Source organism: Mustela nivalis (assembly GCF_964662115.1).
Source record: "Mustela nivalis genome assembly, chromosome: 15".
Taxonomy (NCBI): domain Eukaryota; kingdom Metazoa; phylum Chordata; class Mammalia; order Carnivora; family Mustelidae; genus Mustela; species Mustela nivalis.
Window position 1 is genome coordinate 85095363 of NC_139034.1, and position 18942 is coordinate 85114304.

The 18942-nt window shown below is 40.2% G+C and overlaps 1 protein-coding gene across 3 annotated transcripts in view; it reads right to left on the reverse strand.

Annotated features, from left to right (window-relative positions):
• NALF1 (NALCN channel auxiliary factor 1) overlaps nt 1–18942 on the reverse strand; it is a 654803-nt gene that overhangs the window by 589397 nt on the left and 46464 nt on the right. For 2 of the 3 annotated variants that reach the window (XM_082700996.1, XM_082700998.1), the window contains exon 1: nt 16084–17654. In XM_082700996.1, the coding sequence (XP_082557122.1) occupies nt 16084–16977 (894 nt within the window). In that variant the 5' untranslated portion in view covers nt 16978–17654. Of the gene's footprint in view, nt 1–16083; nt 17655–18942 lie in introns of those variants that run through there. The other variant, XM_082700997.1, reaches the window with a different exon arrangement.

Below are 18942 nucleotides of genomic sequence, written 5' to 3' on the forward strand. Positions count from 1 at the left end.
ATAAAATCTTAAAAAAAAAAAAAAAGTCTAGTAAGTTAACTAGAAAACTATTTGGTGTTTTCATGACTGTTGCTCACCTCTTTATAATCTACCTAATGGTTAGGTGACGCTACTTGCTACTGATTAAACCATACCCAGTTTTCTTCTGTGATTTCTATGAGTACTGGCCTTTAATGCTGCCCAAATATTTCAGATAAACTGAATTTGCAAATTCGTGCAAGCATTGTTTACAATATCCCAAACCTATGGCTAAGGTACAGGAGCAAAGAGATGATATTGTAACATGTGCATGAAACTACTTTCTCCCAAAGAATAGTAACAACTCAGTGGCTAAGACAGTATCCGGATAGTCACCCACTTGAAAATGCTTATTATAAATGTATAGTGAATAATTCAATCTCAAGAGGATGCGTTCATTATGGTTTCTCTATTTTAAAAAAATTAAAATATTCTGGGATGCCTGGGTGGCTCAGTGGGTTAAGCCACTGCCTTCGGCTCAGGTCATGATCCCAGGGTCCTGGGATCAAGTCCCGTATGGGGCTCCTTGCTCGGCAGGGTACCTGCTTCTCTCTCCCCCTCTGCCTCCCACTCTGCCTGGTTGTGCTTGCGCTCTCTCTCTCTCTCTCTCTCTCTCTCTGACAAATAAATAAATAAATAAAATCCTTTAAAAAGATTAAAATATTCAAAAATTAAAATATGAGGACGAAGATCTCAGCAGACTATCCCGAATAATGCAGTCTTCAAACTTGCTTCTCTCAAAGATTTCAGAAGATATATTTTGATTGAAGAGTTACATTAATTTCTATTTCATTTGCCATATATGGACACATGGAGAAACATATTAGTAAAAAAAATCCGGTGAAAGCAGTGCTGGTCTATCCTGAATTCCCAAAGGAGTGTGCTATACCCCTCCTTAGCACAGTTCATACATGAAGTGTCAAACTGTGTCTTTTCAGTTACATTGTACACAACCCGCTCGCAGCATTGTTTTTTTTTCATACATCTCTTAATTCCTCAGATGATGAATTGTGCACAAAAGTTAATGCATTCATATTTGCTGCTAAATGAATTAAATGAACTGGCAGGGGAAAATGTCACAATAAGAGCTTCAAGAAACTACTTACCAGCCTTACTAACTGGAGAGGGAAAAAATTCAGTAAAATATATGAAGCCACATCAATTGTTTAGTTGTTGTTGTTGTTGTTTTCAGTTCTCATTAGTTTTATTCAGTGGAACCTCTCGCGCAATGGAAAATCATTCAACAATTACTGAACAACACTTAGTTTATTGCTACCTAACAAATCACCCAAAAATGTAGTTTAAAACAACAACCCTTTTAGTACAGCCTAAGAGTCGTGATCAGGAAGTTAAATTACATAAAGGAGGTAGCTTTTCTCTCTTCTAAAGAGTCTGGAGCTTTGAGAAGATCTGAGGGGCTCAAGGTGACCTAAATGGCTGGTGTCTGACTCATCTTAAGGTTCCACCCACACGTCTGAACCTGGCCTGGGACAACTCAAAGTCTGGATTCAACTGAGACTCTCTACAAGAAAGCCTAGCCTGGCCTCTCTCTGTATCTTGGGCTTCCTTACAACAGGGTGGTCTTGGGTTCCTTGAGCATCTTATATGACAGCTTAAACCTTCCAGGATACGTGACCCAGCAAACTGGGCTAAAAATGCATGGCCATCTATCAGCTCCCATGGAGTTCCAGAGCATCACTTATGCCCCAGTCTTTTCTATGAAGCAGTCACAAGCATGCCCAGGTCCAAAGGGAAGGCGTGCTTGCATCCTCTTTGTAGGACCATCTATGAATCTGCAGAACAGACTTTCTACCAAAGTCTTTGAACAGCCATTCGGGATTGAGCTTCTTCCTTGTTTTATTTCTAATACTCTAGCTCATTTCATAATGTAAAGAATAACAACAACGTTCAGAAAGTATTATTTTAAAATATTTGCCCTTGAGCAATTTAAATTTTGGGAACTACTTGAACTGTACAAGTAATTTCTCAGGTAATATAATAATTTTGCTGCTCTGAACTTCCTAGTTAAGTATCTGAATAGGATCTTGTAATAAAAAAATAATCTACAGATTTTATTTTATGCTTGGAGTGATGAAAAAGTTTCTATTACGCTGTCAAATAGTCTCACTTTTGCTTTTTTCTATTAAATGAAATGTCTTTCAGTGTCTTTCTGACTTTGGTGCACAAAGTGATCAAGGCGCAGTATCTTTCCAGTTTCTTAAAAGTCATAAACTCATCAGTAGAACCAAACAAAGACACATTTTGCTAAAGTCTTCTAAATTTGGGAAACAACATCAGATTTTAAAAATTGCTTCTCTGGAAAGGTTCAGAGATGAATATTTATTTCTTTCTTTAAGTGGCCAGATTAAGGAAACACATCCCCCACTGCAAGCTAAGAAGTAATTACACTGCTGTTTATGACTTTTCAAACCCATAATTACCCATAAAGAAGCATATTCAAATAAAATACTCTGTTTATAGTCCCCATATAAAAAGCACTGTTGTTCGGTAACAAAGATAACAAACACCATATTTTATAAAAGTGGTATTTTATAATTATCAGCCTCTTGTATTTTAAGGGAAAAACCATGACATTTTCATAAGTAAGTTGCAGCATGGTCCTAATTGCAAGACTCTGAGTAAAATCTAATTTTCCCTTACAGGTTAAAAGTGGGACCATATGAAAAAGTAAATTTGTTGCCAGGATTTTTTTTTTTTTTCCAGTAACACATTATGAGCACAACAGCTTTTGGATTAAGATATTTACATGCCTTTAATCTTGTTCTCATTTATATGCATCTTGGAGAAAAAAAAAAAAAAGCAAGCATTCTCCTGGGTTTTCTCTCATATTCCCTTCTTCCCTTGCTTCCCTTCCCTTGCTACCTGTTTATATATAAATTTCTTACTTTTTTTGCACTTCTACTTATGAGTCACACTTGATGAAATGTCTGATTATTCTTTCCTTAACTAGGTGCACTGTGGGATATTTTTTATCTCAGAGTCTAAGTTACTATTGTCATATAATAACAGTGCTCAGACTATCCAACAACAGTTTCTACTAAAGATGTATTTTTAGAAAGCAATATTCACTTGTCCCTATACAATTTTTTCCCATATAGTACACAAAAATTGTATAACAAAATGCATTCCCAGAGGCTATGACTACAAATTAAATTATTAAAATATCCTGTATGTGCAATCCTGTAACACATCTGGACGACAAGTATCACATCCTCTACAAATAATTTTCATTCTGAGAAAACGCGTGCATTCTCTTCAGCACCGACACATATTTGGCCCCTCTGATCCACCAGCTCGTTCCACAACAAGCAACAGGAACCCTAGACAACAACCCTTAACCATTAATTGGAGAAGTCAGAGGAACTTGGTCAGACAGCGGCTTAGAAAACTATCCTTAATAATTTACCTCACTAAATGCATCACATATTATCATGTTGTTTTGTTTTGTTTTGTTTTTTAATGTGGTAAGAATAGGATCAAGTTGCCCAGAATGGAGATAGCACAACGCAGGCAAGAGTCAGTTGCAGTCATTGGTCAAAGGTAGAAAATGGGAACTCTCTGCTATCACTGCCTGTTTTCCTTGCTCTACGGGCACCACGAATTCAGTTGACTTTATCTGGACCCATGTATATCAAATAGCAGGCTATCACAATAAATTAATATATCCGGATGAGGAGAAGATTTTTTTTTTCCCTGAACCCTATCTATCACACGTTAACTTTTCTACAATTCTTCATATATCCTAGTCTTGACTTGAGGTTAAAAAAAAAAAGATAGAAAACAAAATTGGTGAGTGCTGTATAGTGCCTTTAGCTGTACCGTTTTAGTATAATCAAGTCATTAAAGAAATCCAAATTTGCACTGCTTAACTTTTACACTTTTCTGTTTCAAGTGCGTACCATGAGAAAACGAAACATCCATCCAATTAATGTGCAATACGGGAGAACTGAGCATCGCTTCCTCTGCAGGGACGGACCATATTTCTGAGAAAGACCACGTGTCAAAAGGGTGAGGAACAAAACAGCACTTCAAATCTTTGGGAATCTGTATTTGTCTTAGCTATAGTTATTTATTGGTCTTATTTTTCTTTTCCTGTGTGGACACAGCCAAGAGGAAGCTAGGAAAACCTGACAGCACCAACGTTCATGCAATGGGGCCAGAAGACAGTGAGCTCCCCGTCAACACATCTGCAGGGCTGCCTGTCTGGACCAGGTGACTGGGACAAAGAAAGACCCCTTCCTCACGGCAATTAAAATCTTTCAAAAATCTCTACCCTTTATTAAATAACTGAGGAACATCAAAAAATTTTAATCTCCAAAGCTTTAAGGAAGCATTTTAGACTTTTATTATGAAAAAGTTCAAGTTTTTAATATCACCTACGAATGCCAGATTAAAGATTTGGAACTATAAATATCAAAAGATTTTGTTAACTTCCTCAGATTTGGAAGTATTTGGATTTGAGAAAATTATTTGTCAAAGACTAAATCAACAAACCAAAAGTTTAGGTACTCTTACAGGATGCTTGTTTTTGCCCCCTCCCCCCCGCCCCCAAATATAGATAAATAGCTTCCTTTGACTCCTGGGAGGTAAAAACTACATTTTACGTGATTGGTTTGTTTCATCCATTAAGTCATAAGAACAAAAGATATCAAGCTATCTGCAGATCGGTTAGTTATTTTAATAATCTTAACAGGCCAATGAACTGAAGGGGGAAATCAAGTCCATGGCTGAGCAGGTGAAAAACACAAATAATCTACATGCATCACGGAAATCAAAGTGCGCCCGCAAAGACTTTGTTTGCTCAGACTTGAATCCCCTCTTCTTTGCTGCCGTGTTTCAGACACATTGAATAAAAATGAAAAGTTTAAAAATTCTAAACCTGAGTGATATGGAAGGATTCATTTTCCCCGAATGACTTTCAAAATTTCCGTATATATGTCCACTTTACAGGACAAACAACGTATCCAGAAACCGCCCAAACGGGCCAGCCGTCCACGGAGCAGATCAGACACAGACTCATGGCTGCGCGAGCAGCTAGACCACCTGCACTTGCGTGTGGTCTCTTTCGCCACGACTTCCCTGCGACCTGGGCTGAAGCCACGGTGTCAGAAAACACAGGCGCCCCGCACCTTCATGCCAATGCCTCCGAGCAGTCGGCCCAGTTTTCACTGCCAGGAAGGAGAAATCCTGTTTGTAAATGGTTTAAGATTCAGATTGACCCTGTGACATACATTTGTTCCTCTTCAAGCAGAGGATCACAGCTTATCTATGTAGGGTCTCTGTGATTCCCAAGGTCAAATACATTGCAGAGCTTTTAAACACGCCCCTATGGAAACTAAGTTCAAGATCTCTGTCAGGCAGTTGATCTGAACTAGAAGGACAGCTTTGATTAGAAGCTAATTACTAAAAAAAAAAAAAAAAAAGAAAGAAAGAGAGAGAGAGAGAAGCTAATTACTAGGTTAGAAGTAATGCTTTCTACCAGCTGTGTCTCAAAAGGGCTTTGCTGTGCCGTAGGAGGTGCTCACCTCCTTTCAGAATGGCCTGAGCTGAGAGGACAGCTTGCCAGATCGTTTTACTCTCCGCCTGCCCCGTCTGTCTGTTCCTCCTCTCCCTGACCTCAGACTGGAGGACGCACCCCTACCTCACAGGACCTGGTGGGCTGGCGATCTACATCTCGGCTGCTCTGTCTTTTAGGCCCTCTTTATTCCCCACTAGAAGCTGCCGCAGCAAGAAGAAATCTGGATGAAGTGTGTTGTTTCTTTTTATGTGCTAAAGAACTTAATATTTCATCTACTCCTGCCATTTTGCACCCACATTCTCCACCCTTTAAAAAAAAAAAAAAAAGTCAAAGACAAAAACAAAGCCAAAAACAACTAGACATGAATAACGAAGTGGACAATGTAATCTAATAGATAAATTAAGCCTCTGAGATTAAGCCATAGCTACCTATGAGAACTTGAGCACCTTTCCTTAACTCTCTAACCCTCAGTCATCAGCATAGGGCTTATTTGTGGTAAAAACTCAATAAATGAGTACAAGTGCATGAGAGCAGGAAATTTAATAGAGTGATTTTTGTTCCCGGTGATAATATCCCCAAAGAACTGGATATGAGGTGAGTCGATGCATGGAAAGAAGTGCCACAAAACCAACAAGGAACAGTCATTACCTACTTTCTCCTTCCCAGTCTGACCATGTTGCTGAGTCCCGTGTGAGAGTCTAGAGCAGTGACTGATGCTTGTGATCAGAATATAAAGAGTATTTCTGCAAATCAGCAATAACAGAAAACAAGTTTTCTTTATTGATTAGTCTAACTCCGTTTCTATACATCATCAGGATAAGCATATGTCACTGATTCATTCTTTTAAAAACTTATTCAGACAGATAACAATATAAACAGAAACCAAACTTGACATTGTCAAGACTTTCATTTTTTGAAGCAAAGTATTACTATGAGTGGGGTGCTAGACTAGGAAATTAGCTACATTTTGTGTGTAAGAAAATTTTTCCTTGGCAGGGATTAGCAATAAGTACTCACTGTGCAAACGTATCACTTCTGGGAGCCTCATCTTATGTCAAAGGCTGTTGAATGGAATATTTACAATCACCTGGTCAACCTGCTACACTCAGGCAAGACATTCTGTAGGGTCACAGCAGAGAGCTCCCACCCCATCTGAACAACTGCAGCAACGTGTTCGGATTTCCTCAGGCAACTCGTCCCACTGTAATCTTTCATAGAGCACTCTTCCTTAGAGAGACTAGAGATATTTTTGCATAAAACACCTATGTGCAGAGCTTCATTCTCACCTTGAGAGCTACTGGAAGTATTGGATAATAAGACTCCCCTTCCACAGGCTGATTTTTATCTGGTTAAAGAATCTTGTTGCGTGTCCTCGTGTCTTCTCAGGGCAATCGTGTTACCACACACAGCACTGCCTCATCTTTTATTCCTTAATTCAGTCCTCTATGTCTTGGCACTTGCCGTGTTTGCCTTGTCTGCTAGCTCTAGTTCAGTACCAAGGCAATCTTTTACCCGACTTCCCCTCCTTCCCCAATCAATAAAAATACTAAGTTTGGCTCAGTGGGTAAATGTGGGTCAGAGCAGAAAATAACAAGGACACGAAAAAACAAAAATAAAGCCAAGTATCTAGAAGGCAGGGCAAAGGGCCTCGTCTTTTAAAGTGGACTTTGAAGGCAGGACTTTGCAATGCCTTACAAACCACTTAACAAAGAACTTTCCCCAAGATTTATTTTTTAACCAAGAGAGTTCCAGGAGATGGAAGATCATTACAATGGTTTCTCCACTTGTCCTCTCAAACAGGTTTGTATGCAAAAAGGCTCAAATCCATCTGGGGTAACCTAAGGGGATCTCAGCACACTGACCTTTTAATTTAATACAGGCAAAAACTTCAAGCTTTAGGAATGGAACATTTTCACTCCAGCTGAACTCATGTTTTCTGCTTTATTTTAGCATTGTTCAATAATTTATTCCTTCTCTAGAGATGATGTAGATGTAATAAACTGAGAATTTTATCATGCAAGATGCAAAGTCTGCTTATAAAACTCTTGTAAATGAGTGTTGTTTACCAGATAATTTCTATGAGACCTTAAGTAAAGACCATGTTAATTTTACTGATTTTCTTATGGTTTTTTCCCCACCATTTTTAATGAATTTATCTGTATTTATTGAGCATCATTAAGCCCTAGGTTGGGTACATTTATATGCATGGGAGCCTTCTGATTTCTTCTTTGTTACCATATTATGAAAGAGATACTAAAATTCCTATTTTAAGTAACTAGGATGATGTAATGTAACTAATAAATGGTGAATCTGCGGCCCAAACCCAGGCTCTCCCCTATTGTTCTTTTAACCATTTTATGACATTCTCTATTGGGTTTTAGATTAATTTCTATTTCTATTTCAATATTTTTTAAAGAAGTCCTATAAAGAGATAGCCATATTTAATTCAGTGAGTTCCCTTAATATACAATTAAACCCCAGGGCAACACATTCCTAAGAAAGTATTTATAATAACACGTACTATGTAACTGTTGATATTTATAAGCAGTAATTATTTTTGATTAGTTGAAAATGAATTTTCTACTTCACTTAAGCATATTCAAGATGACAAATGTGTTTCTTTTCTAAAATCCTGAAATTAAAACATTGTTCCTATTTAAAACAAACAAAACAAAGGATCTCAGATGTATAGCAAAATGCACAGATACAACCTCTCTTCTTCCTCAAGGGTAGGAATAGATGAGAACCCATCACCTCTTCTTCGGGATCTGGTGCCTTTACTAATTTTTTTCTGAATATGGTACTTTCTATCTCGTTTTCTTATCCAGATCCCACATCAAAAGTTACAAATATGCTGAAGTTTAGTTCATCATAAAACACTTATTTCTTTAAATTTCTATCTTCCCACCTACTCCAGTCTCCTTCTATTTTCTCTCCTAAGAAAGAGTCATTCAGACTAGCCTTTATCTCAGCTCCAACTCATTCCTTAATCCATCACAGTCTGACATCTCTCCCTACCAAGCTATTGAAACTACTCTTGTAAGGTTGACAAAAGCTAATTGCCAAATCCAGTGACCTATTCCTAGGCTTCACCCCACATGTCCTTTCTGCAAGATAAGACACTCCTGACTAATTCTGCATCTTTCTTAAAATCCTTCCTGTCAGGTCATGACATTTTCATGATTTCGTTTCCTTTCCCTCCGCCTCTGATTCTCCATCTTCCTCCTCTCTCTTGTGCATTCAGGCCCTGCCCCCATTCTCATTCTCCCTCATATTTTCACTCTCGTTCCTTGTGCTTCTTCTCTCTCTCCTTCCTTAGTCCTTTATTTGTCCAAACCCTTAGAAGTTGTTCTTCCTTAGGATTCATCTTTGGCCTTCTCTCCATATGATTTGCTTTTGTTAAGTCATCTAATCTCTGTCCAAATGAATTCCCCTTGATTAAAATTCCTCTGATATTTTTTCATCCAGAAAATAAAATTCAAAAGCCTTAGCATTGGGCCTTCACGATTGTGCACAAGCACCTCCCCAGAGGTATCTCCTACAGCAAGACTTTTTAACAGTTGTTAAATCTATGTGAAAGTATGTGTGGGCTTATCATACTAAGCTTTTCATTCTTTGGTATGTTGGTAATGCTCATAATAGAAGAAAAAGAGAAAATATATTAAAGTGACAAAGTGGACTTGATCTTTACCACTGCCCAGCTGTTTGACCTTGGAATAGTTAACATTCTGTCCTTGCTTTACTTCTCAATAAAAACTGTCATTAAAATTACCTCATAAAGAGGTGATGTAAAGATTAAATGAATTAGACAAGTTTCTGACTTCTAATAAGCTCCAAAGCTTATCAAACAGCTCGTGCTGAAGCCTGTTCTAGCGCTTAAATCCAAGAGTGATTCAAATCCTTTTCTGTGAGAGCTAATACGTTGTCACGATCATCCATTTACATCTCAGTTCAATTTTCTTTTCAAATAAACTAAGTCAGTGTTAGTTTAGTAAGAAAGAGGCTGATCATTTTTGATGGCAGTAGAGATGCAAAGAAATACTCCTGAACCTTGGGTTTCCCGTGGGATACCGGCCCTGGAAATGCCACTTCCAGATGCCAAAAGACTTGGCCAAGTGATAATAAGAAGGCACACGGAGAGGAAGGTAAGAAAGCCCAGGCAGGAAGACACAGTTTTGACTATAGCTCACTCTCCCTCCTGTGTGGGGTGAAGCAGCCGACCCACAGAATCCCTATGCATTTCCACAGAACTACTTGCTGCATTCACCCATCACATGCTATGTGCGGATACGCTCCTGTCACTGCTTAAATCAGTAACAGTTCTTGAACAGATATCAAACTTTCATTTTTGCAAGACTTTTTTTTTTTAACTATCTGTGGTAGCTTATACAACATTTTCTTTATAAATGGTTGAAGGGACTACCAAGAGGTGGCGGTGGGGGGAGGGGGGTCAACTATTACCTTTTAACACTTGAAACAGCCAAGAATTAAGTATTGCCATCTATTCCAATACAATACACACTATAAATCCGTAGTCATTTGTTACAAAAAAAGCAAATGTTTCCAGTTTTAAAGAATCCAAGTAAATTCACGTTTCATTAAAGAAATTCTATTTCTTTATATAAAATATTTATATATATTTATTATATAATTATATATAAATATAAGTATTTTTATATAAACATAATTTGGATTATAATAATACTTAATTTTTTCTTAGATAAAACTTCGATTTCACATTTCACAGCAATTTATCATCCAAGATGTTAAAAAATAAAATATCATTGATATTATAAGTACTTCCAAACAGAACAATAAGATCCAGAAACTAATTCCTAAATTAAGCTTTGTTATAATTTGTGACTACATAGGATTTGCACCTTCAAAAAACTGTAGGTGTCAAGCAGATATTATAGTAATATAGAAATAAGTTTTTTTAAATGGCTCATCATTACAATGAAAAAAAATGAAAAAGAATTAGTGATTTCCTAGGATCGATAAAGTGAACAGATGAAGAATTGACCAGAATCATGCAAAATATTATGAAAAGCGAAAAGGTTTTCTCTTAAAACCAAATATGTACTCTTAAAAAAAAGTCTAAATTTTGGACATTTACATGGGCTAAAACTAGAGACAAAAATCACGAGACTGGAGCTCCTCTAATCAAGTAACTGGTCAGTCTCAGAGAGACAATCATTCAGTTTCTGCCCTCATGTCATCAACCCTTTACTGAACACTGGCATAATGACTCAGTTCTGCCCAGCAGAAAGAACACGCACAGCCAGCGGACCCATCCTTAGTCATCGAAACTCTGGTCTTTCCTGCATCCACCTCCTCTTCCTGTTCTCTCTGGTCATATCCCTTAACCCTTACAACCCGTTTGTTCACTTTTCACCTGTTTCCTCAGCCTAGTTACTATATATTTGCTCTCCTGCCCTCTGGCTAAGTCCTGTTTCCTCTACCACTTTTCAAAAATATCTGAATTCTATTCTCATCAGTTGAGCAAATGAGACTATTATATATTACAGAGGCACAAAAACTGGAAGGTCTTTGTACTTGAGCTGTCACTGACAACCAGAACAGAGGTTCTCAACCTTTGCCACACACAGGAGTCACCAGAGAAACTGGGCATCCCAAGCCCACAACACAAGCCAGACCAATGAAATCAGAATCCATTTCAGGGCTAGGGGCTTCTTCAAAGATCCCCCAGGATATTCCAGTGTGACTCCAAGGACCACTGATCTAGACTAAATATTTACTGATATTGAAGAAACATCTTTGCAGTATAAGTCAATATAAAATAAATGACAAAATTGTTTGGTGCTGAGTTAACGTGGTGTTGATAAATGAGATGAAGATTAGGCAGGAAGGCAGGACTTGAAGTTAAAGCAACAGGTCAGATAATTCAAAGTAAAATATTCTCTCGTTTGAAATAGCTATCTGTAGATTTGTTCTTGCATATTCAATCTAGCAAGAAAAGATATCTTAACGTCTGATGACTTATATGTGGGGGAGCATGAGGCTAAAAGCATTGTTTGATCTCCTTTCCTTCATATTTCAATTCACCTTGCATACACAGACACCCTCTTCATCTAATTAAAGTGATTAAACCAATGTATAACAGCAATTATTGAAATTGTGTGGTTATGCCCTATATAGCTACTAATTTGACCCAGTTACAAGTTCAAAGTAAAAATATTATTTAGTCTATAAAACAACAGACATCTAAAATTAAGATTTGGGGTGTTTCCTATAAAATATAACATAGATCGTAAGTTAGTAGTTATATATGGAGCAAAAATATAATAAAGAAAAGATCTGGGTCATAAAAATGATTATGATAGTGGCCTTGACCTTACAAATGGCCTTACTAATGGTTAAAGTGATCACCTGCATGGTTACACTGTCTGATTCCACAGTAACAAAGTGGAGAAATATAAAAGAGTGGTATTGGCAGATGTGTTCCACAGTTCTGGACGGTGTCATGCACGTACAATAGCACTTTATCAACAGCAAAATGGTATTTTAGTGGAAAGAATTATTAGATATTTGATTTTCTTTTAAAAAAAAACTATTTTGTAAGAGTCTATAGTGCATGACACCAAAATAAATAAGAACCTAAGAAATGCCTTTTTGTTGGTCTGCACATTATGTAATCTAAATTCTGTGTTATCAGACTGGTTACTATTTGTGAGTCGTTCCTGCAAACAATGCAGAAAGCTTCAGGTGTCACAGCTGTCTTATATGCCTAACACTGGCAGGGTTAGCTCTTGGTCAGTGATTGTTAAATAAAAATAAGCAAGAGAATCTACATTAATAGGAGATTATCAAAATTAAAAAATAAGAATGCATATGTTCGTGAGAGTGTAAAGATTAGAGTTTGTGCTGACAGAACTAAAATACAGATGATGTAATGATTTCTATTAGAATCTAATCTCAAACCTGCTTTCACTGACCATCTGTCTTAAGGTATACTAAGTAAATAAAGTTAGCAGTAACAAAAGTTCACCTGTTCACACATATATTTATATATCCTAAGTATCACAATCTTTTATAATATACATTTTCAAGAATGCTTAGGAGCTAAAGATTGGCATATTTAACAGAAAATATTTTTGTAAAAAATCCAGCATGTTAATAATATCCATATATAATTTTGTATCTTAAATAGTGCATTTTTAATAATACTAACCAACTTGAAGTTTTTTACAGATCTGTCAGGTTGTTATTAAGTCTACATCAAAAACACTATTTTGAATAACAATGCAAACTACAGAGAATTACTGTCATAATTTTTGCTACCTGATTTATGTACTATAGCAGCTTGAATGCTGTAATATAAATGATACATGCAATGGTTTTTGTTCTTTATTTTTTCATAAATTACTTCCTAGATAAATATGCATATTTTCTTCAAAAAACTAAATCAGTTATTTCTCAGAATATTAGGAAATATTCTTGGATACAAATAACTTCTATTATATGTTACAATACAAAGGTTTGCTAAAGTAAATCTAAGCTATATTTGATCTCCAATTGCTTTGGACTCAAGACATTATGACTGTTTTCGCTCAATTTTAAGGTTTTGTTTTGCTTTGTTTTTCAGCATAATAGGCAAAAAAGCCTTTTTAAAAGGTTAAATAAAAATTAAATTTGATCTATTTTAATTTTATACATATATGCTATGTGGCATTTTTCTTAATGGAATGAAGAATATAAAAACTGGACGTTAATAATACATGCTCTAACTTTTAAAACTTAGAAACTACAGCATTAATCTTTTGATTATATATGGATATAATAAAGTTAATCTATTTCTCCTAAAGTATGAATTCTAATAGTTTGTATAGCTAATATGATTAAAAATATTCTGTCTATAATTCTACAAATAAATTTATGAGCTATCAAAATTGGATCTTTTTCATGCATATATTACCAATCCCAGAAATATAATGCATTTACTTTTAATGTAGCCTAAGACTTTGTGGCTACCTTAAAATTTGGAAAATTTTGCATGGAATGTATATTTTGAACAAGGCCCCTGATTATAGTCCTCTTTTCATAATTATAAGTATGTTTGAAATCAGTTTGTTTAGAAAGAACTGAGACACATCCTTCAAATGTGTACAAGTAGCATGTTAAGCCATGTAACTTAGTTTGGTGTGGATGTGTTTGTGACTTTTGCATAATCATAAAGAAATTATATGTTAAACTAAGAAACTAAAGCTCTCAATTTGTGAGTTACTAGCCCAAAAACATGGACACCTTAAATTTGAAAGTGTAATTTTTGAAAACAGTTATTGTGGAATAAATACGTCAAATATACAAATCAACTGAAATCACACAACCAAGAAATAGCTACAAGACATCATGGGTAATAAATTCTGTGCCATGGCAATGAAAAACTCAAATATCTGAATTTATTTTTCCATGTGAGGAAGAAATCTTTCTAAAAAGGAATTAATATTTTTTATGATATGTTTTGCGTATACAGTAATGATGACTCTTTTATACAGAAACACAATTCAGAAGTAGTTTGCAACATGACAAATTAGTTTAATCTATGCTATACTTCAATAATTTAAATATCAAGTGGAGATTTATTTCAGGCAAGAAGAAAATACACATATATATTTAAAATCTGGGGATTTGAACAAAGATATTTTGACATGTTTATTTGAAAATATTCTGCATTCTACTGACAATGTAAACCACCTTTTAAATACTGAACCTATGCAAGTTGGAATTACTAGAAATTTCTATATAACTTTGCATTCAAGGAAGCAAGCAAATTGATATTACTACAAGGTACCACTTTTAAGCCTAACTATGCTAAAGCCCTTGAACCCTTTTTATTAGTAGTGGAATTAGTGTTCTGACCTTTACAATTCTGAAGCAACATATCTTGTCAAAATAAACAACTGTGCAATAAATATGCCAGTCGTTCACCAACTTCTGCCATTAAGAATAACTTTGATTCCCAGGCATGAGTTATTGTGGTATGGTTAAGAAAAATAGGTAGAAAGTTAAGATCCCTTTATTTAGTGAAGTAGCATTTTAAATGAATGTTGTAAACTCAACATGACTATTAGCAAAGAAGATTGTTTCTGTTCTTTTAAAGAATGTTGACAAAGCAAGTTTACTTTGACTCTAGCTTAGTTGTCAAAAGCACAATCAATCAACCCAAAGTAAAATACAGCCCTTGAACCATGCTCATTTTGAACAGGTATCTCTTAGCCCAGTTCTCTTGTCAAAGTATCACAAAAGCCTTTGATCCATACTGCCCTTGATTACACTTCTCCAGTACAAAGTAAGTGAGGCAGAAGACAGTTGTTCGGTTCCTGCATGGGGCTGGGGGAGTAGTGAGAAGAAAGGAAGAGAATGTGGTGTATATGATTTTGAAAAGCAATACTATTTTGTTGTGTTGTTTAAGAGTTACCCTTGGAATGAAACATAAAGGCTTATTGAGATTCTGTCATCATGTCTTTCCTACTAAAAGGTCATTGCAGTAGCTTCAACAGAGCTCTCACGCAAATCTCATTTCAGCACCACGGACAGGGACATGCCTACTACCATAACCCCCAATTACATGGACTATTTTTGGAGAAACTTGCATTCTCTTCTCCTTTGTCAATCAGCAAAGATTCTATATATTATTATATTCAACAGGAAGAGGCTGAATACAACATATATGATTGAGGAGTTAAGTATTTTTCATTCACAGCATTGAGTACTTGCCATTTGGCCATTCTGAAGAGCATCCTGAAAATTAAAGCTAATTACATAAGGTGTCTGGTATATAAGCTAACACTGATCATCGATCATCAGATACTCAATTAAAACTTGCTACTCATAGTAAGTCTCAAATCAATCATGATACAAATGTCTAAGAGAAAATGGGAAACTTTTGATGAATAAATATGCTTAGGTAGGCCTCCATACTTCACAAACAACCGGAAGTACCCCTGTAAAACAGGCAAAATGCTTTTTCGTTCTTCCTACATAAACAACTACAAACACCGTCCACTGTCCCTCTGATCAACCAACTTAAAGATGTCACTGTGAGAGAGATAATGTGTGCAGGTCCCTAAGCCAAACCGTACATGCCTGTCACTGACTGGTTTTACCTGGGGTCATCAGGATGCAGTCTCACATCTGTCTTCCTAGCAAGCTGCAGTCAAATCCCATTAAAAAAGGGGGAGGGTCAGAGTTCGTACCAACTGCATAGCCATAAGAGATAGTTAAAGCATCAGTTTCGTGGTCTCAGAGCACCGGGGTCTTCACTGTGCTTCCAGGGATTCCCAGAAGAAGGCACCAGTCCACAAGCAATCCTGGAACTGTTCCCAACTCAAGCAGCAAGTCAGGCCCTCATCACCACAAAAGCAACAACTGAAGTAACAAAACCAGCATTTAAAAAGGAAATAAATAAAAAGACTATTTTAAAACTCCAGAAGACATCTCAGCCAAACACACACAAGACAGAAAAGCTCAAGAAGTGGGGGAGGGTGGGAATCCCCTGTTCCTACCTTACAGTCCTCAGGACACGATTTCACCGAGTACTCCTCCGACTGTAAGTATTTATGGAGCACACTCTCAAACTCTTCGTATTTCTCCTGAGCGTGGTGGTCGTAGTCTTGGTAAGCCTCGACGCACTGCCTGCAAGTGGTCATCTCGCCGCCCTCCTGGAGCACCACATCCAGACTACAGTTCAAAGTGTTGGGGCTGGACAACCCCGAGAACAACTCCCAAAGTGTGTAGGAATTACAAAACGAAAGGTAAAAATCCGACAAGTTCCAGAGCGGAGTTGGATGCGTCCCCCTCACCTGCTGCTCCTCCCCCGAGGCCGCCACCCCCCGACTCCAGTTCCTGGCGCACACGGCGTCCGCACTCTCCACCGTGAAGCACTGGCCCGAGGAGGCGCCTTGGGGGTAACACGTCTCCAGGCGCCACACGGGTTTGGCAGAGTTTCCTAGAAAAAGAGCCTTGCTCCGGTTGTTTTTGCCTCGGTTGCCCTTGCCGCCGCCGCCGTCTCCCGGGGAGGGGGGCAGGGTGGGGGACGAGGAGGCGGAGAGGAGTCTGTGTGCCTGGGCGGCGGGCGAGGGCTCCCCCATGCTCGCCAGGAGCGCGGGCCAGGAGGGCTCCTGCTGCCGCTGCCGCTGCTGCTGCTGCCGCCGCTGCTGCTGCTGCCGCTGCTGCTGCTGCTGCTGCTCCTTGTCCCGGGTCCGGGTCAGCTTGGCCTCGGCGCAGAACCACAAGTGATCAGAGAGCAGGACTGTGAAAAACAAGAGAGATGCCAGAGACAGTCGCCATTTCTGAGCCCTCTCTGAATCGATGAACGGTTTCTCGTTCTCCCGGGGTGCTGCCAACCAGATTTTTAAGCCGTCGTCATACTGCCGACACATCCAAGCACCCCTGGTCATATTTTGGGAACGCACAGCCCTGGCCGACTCCACCGTGAGGGCTCCTGTGCCGGTGTCACCACAATATGCATTGACTTAAAGGGTTTAATTTCCTTATCCCCTCCTCCCGGTTCTCTCTCTCTCTCTCTCTCTCTCCCTCTCTCCCTCTCTCCCTCTGTTCTCTCTCTTTTGACTACATAAATATTACCAGGCTTTGGAGGAAGATCTGACTTGCTCCCGACCTAATCATAAGCCGACCCCATCCTCTGTAGAGTGGAAAACAATAATGGAGAGAGAGAGAGAGAGGGAGAGAGAGAGAGAGAGGCAGTCGGAGGAGGCTGGGGCTGGTGGCCGGTGGTGAGCTGAGTGCAGGAGGTGATGGTGGTGGAGGTGGCGGGGTGGCTGGCGCTGCTCCTCTCACCCAGGCATTGTCACAGCGCGGGTCCCCATGGCCCAGCTGCGGACAGCCCGCTCTCCCCTGCCAGGGGCATGCCGCGTCTCCGCTGCCCACTGACGGCGACCAGAGCGCCTCCCCAGCTCCTCTCCTCCTCCTCCTCCTCCTCTTCCTCCTCCTTCCTTTCCTTCTCCTTTCTCTCCTCCTCCGCCTGCTCCTACTTCTCGCTCGCTCTCCCCGAGTCCGGAGCCTGGGCAGCCGCCGCCGGCAGGGCTCTCCCTCCCCCCCACCCCCCACCCCGCGCTCTAACTGCTGCCGCCGCCGCCGCCGCCGCTGCAGGTCTGCCCGCGGGCGCCGCCGCCGCCGCCGGGCTCCGACTGCTGACGCCGCCTCCCCCGGACCTCGGGGCCGAATCGCCTGGGCTGGGCCTCCCGAGAGCCACAGTCATCTTCAGTCCCCGGCTAAGTTGCCGCCATCTTCGTCCTGGAGAAACACTTTTTTGGGGGGGAGCACTGGCTTTTGCGTCATCTCCTCCCGCGCCGAGATCTCTCCATCCTGGCGCATTGGCACCGGGCTGGGCCCGGGCGCAGCAGGAGAGCGAGGACGCACGGGGGCCGGCGGGGTGGGGGCCAGCTGTGCCCGCGGGCCCCGCCTGGGCTTCTGGGCTCCGGGCGCCCTCCCCACCTTTCGGGTTTTCTTTCCCGTTACCACTGATAAAAGTCAGAACGCGGACCGCAGGGCTGAAGATGCTGGCTAATTTCTACAGCACCTCGGGCTCCCTCTCTGCCTCCGGAAAAAGTCCGAGCTGCAGACGGGCGGCTAGAGGTTTCTGCTGGGGCGAGGGTCTGGGCATTGCCTGCTTAACTAAGGAATGGTCGACTTCAGGTGAAAGCATGGGGGACGGGAGAGTAAACAAGAATCGGCTAGAGAAGGGAAGAGGTGACATCTGGTCTCAGCATGTGCCTAAGGACCCCTAGACAACTAGGGATCGACAGCGACCCGTGTGTTAAATTACTGTCAAGTGATTTTAGTGTTTGGAAAGGATGGCATGTGTGTCTGTGCGCATCTATAGTTGTACCTGTATATGTTACAGCGACATATTTCACATTACAAAGTAAAAGATGAGACGCAACCTCACAGAGTGGGGGGGGGGGGGCTAAGAAGACCTAGGCTATGGGGGGGGGCGGTCACCGTCTAGCCCTCTGCTCTGGGCTCTACGTCTTGATCTCGAACGCTTCTTCCTCCCATCTGGAGCATCCCAAACTCCCATGACCCCCACCCCTCCGTGGGCCTACGCCCCAGCCCCCACTGAGCTGGGCTCTGCTACCGCTAGGACTTCCCGCAGCAGCGGGCTAGCGGGCTACCGCGCTGCCCAGGGGGCAGCCGCTGCAGTCCGAGCCTCTGGTGCCCCTTAGCGTTGGCTCTCGGAGTTCCGAGAATGGAAAGCAACAGACGCGCCGGGAAAACATGGGGTCCCCTCCATTCCGACTCGTGCCGGTCGACGCTGTGAGCAAAGGTCCCATTTTCCCTGAGGACCCTGCCCAGTCCGCCGCTCCCTCCACCCGAGCGGCAGGAGCTGGAGGCTGCGCCGA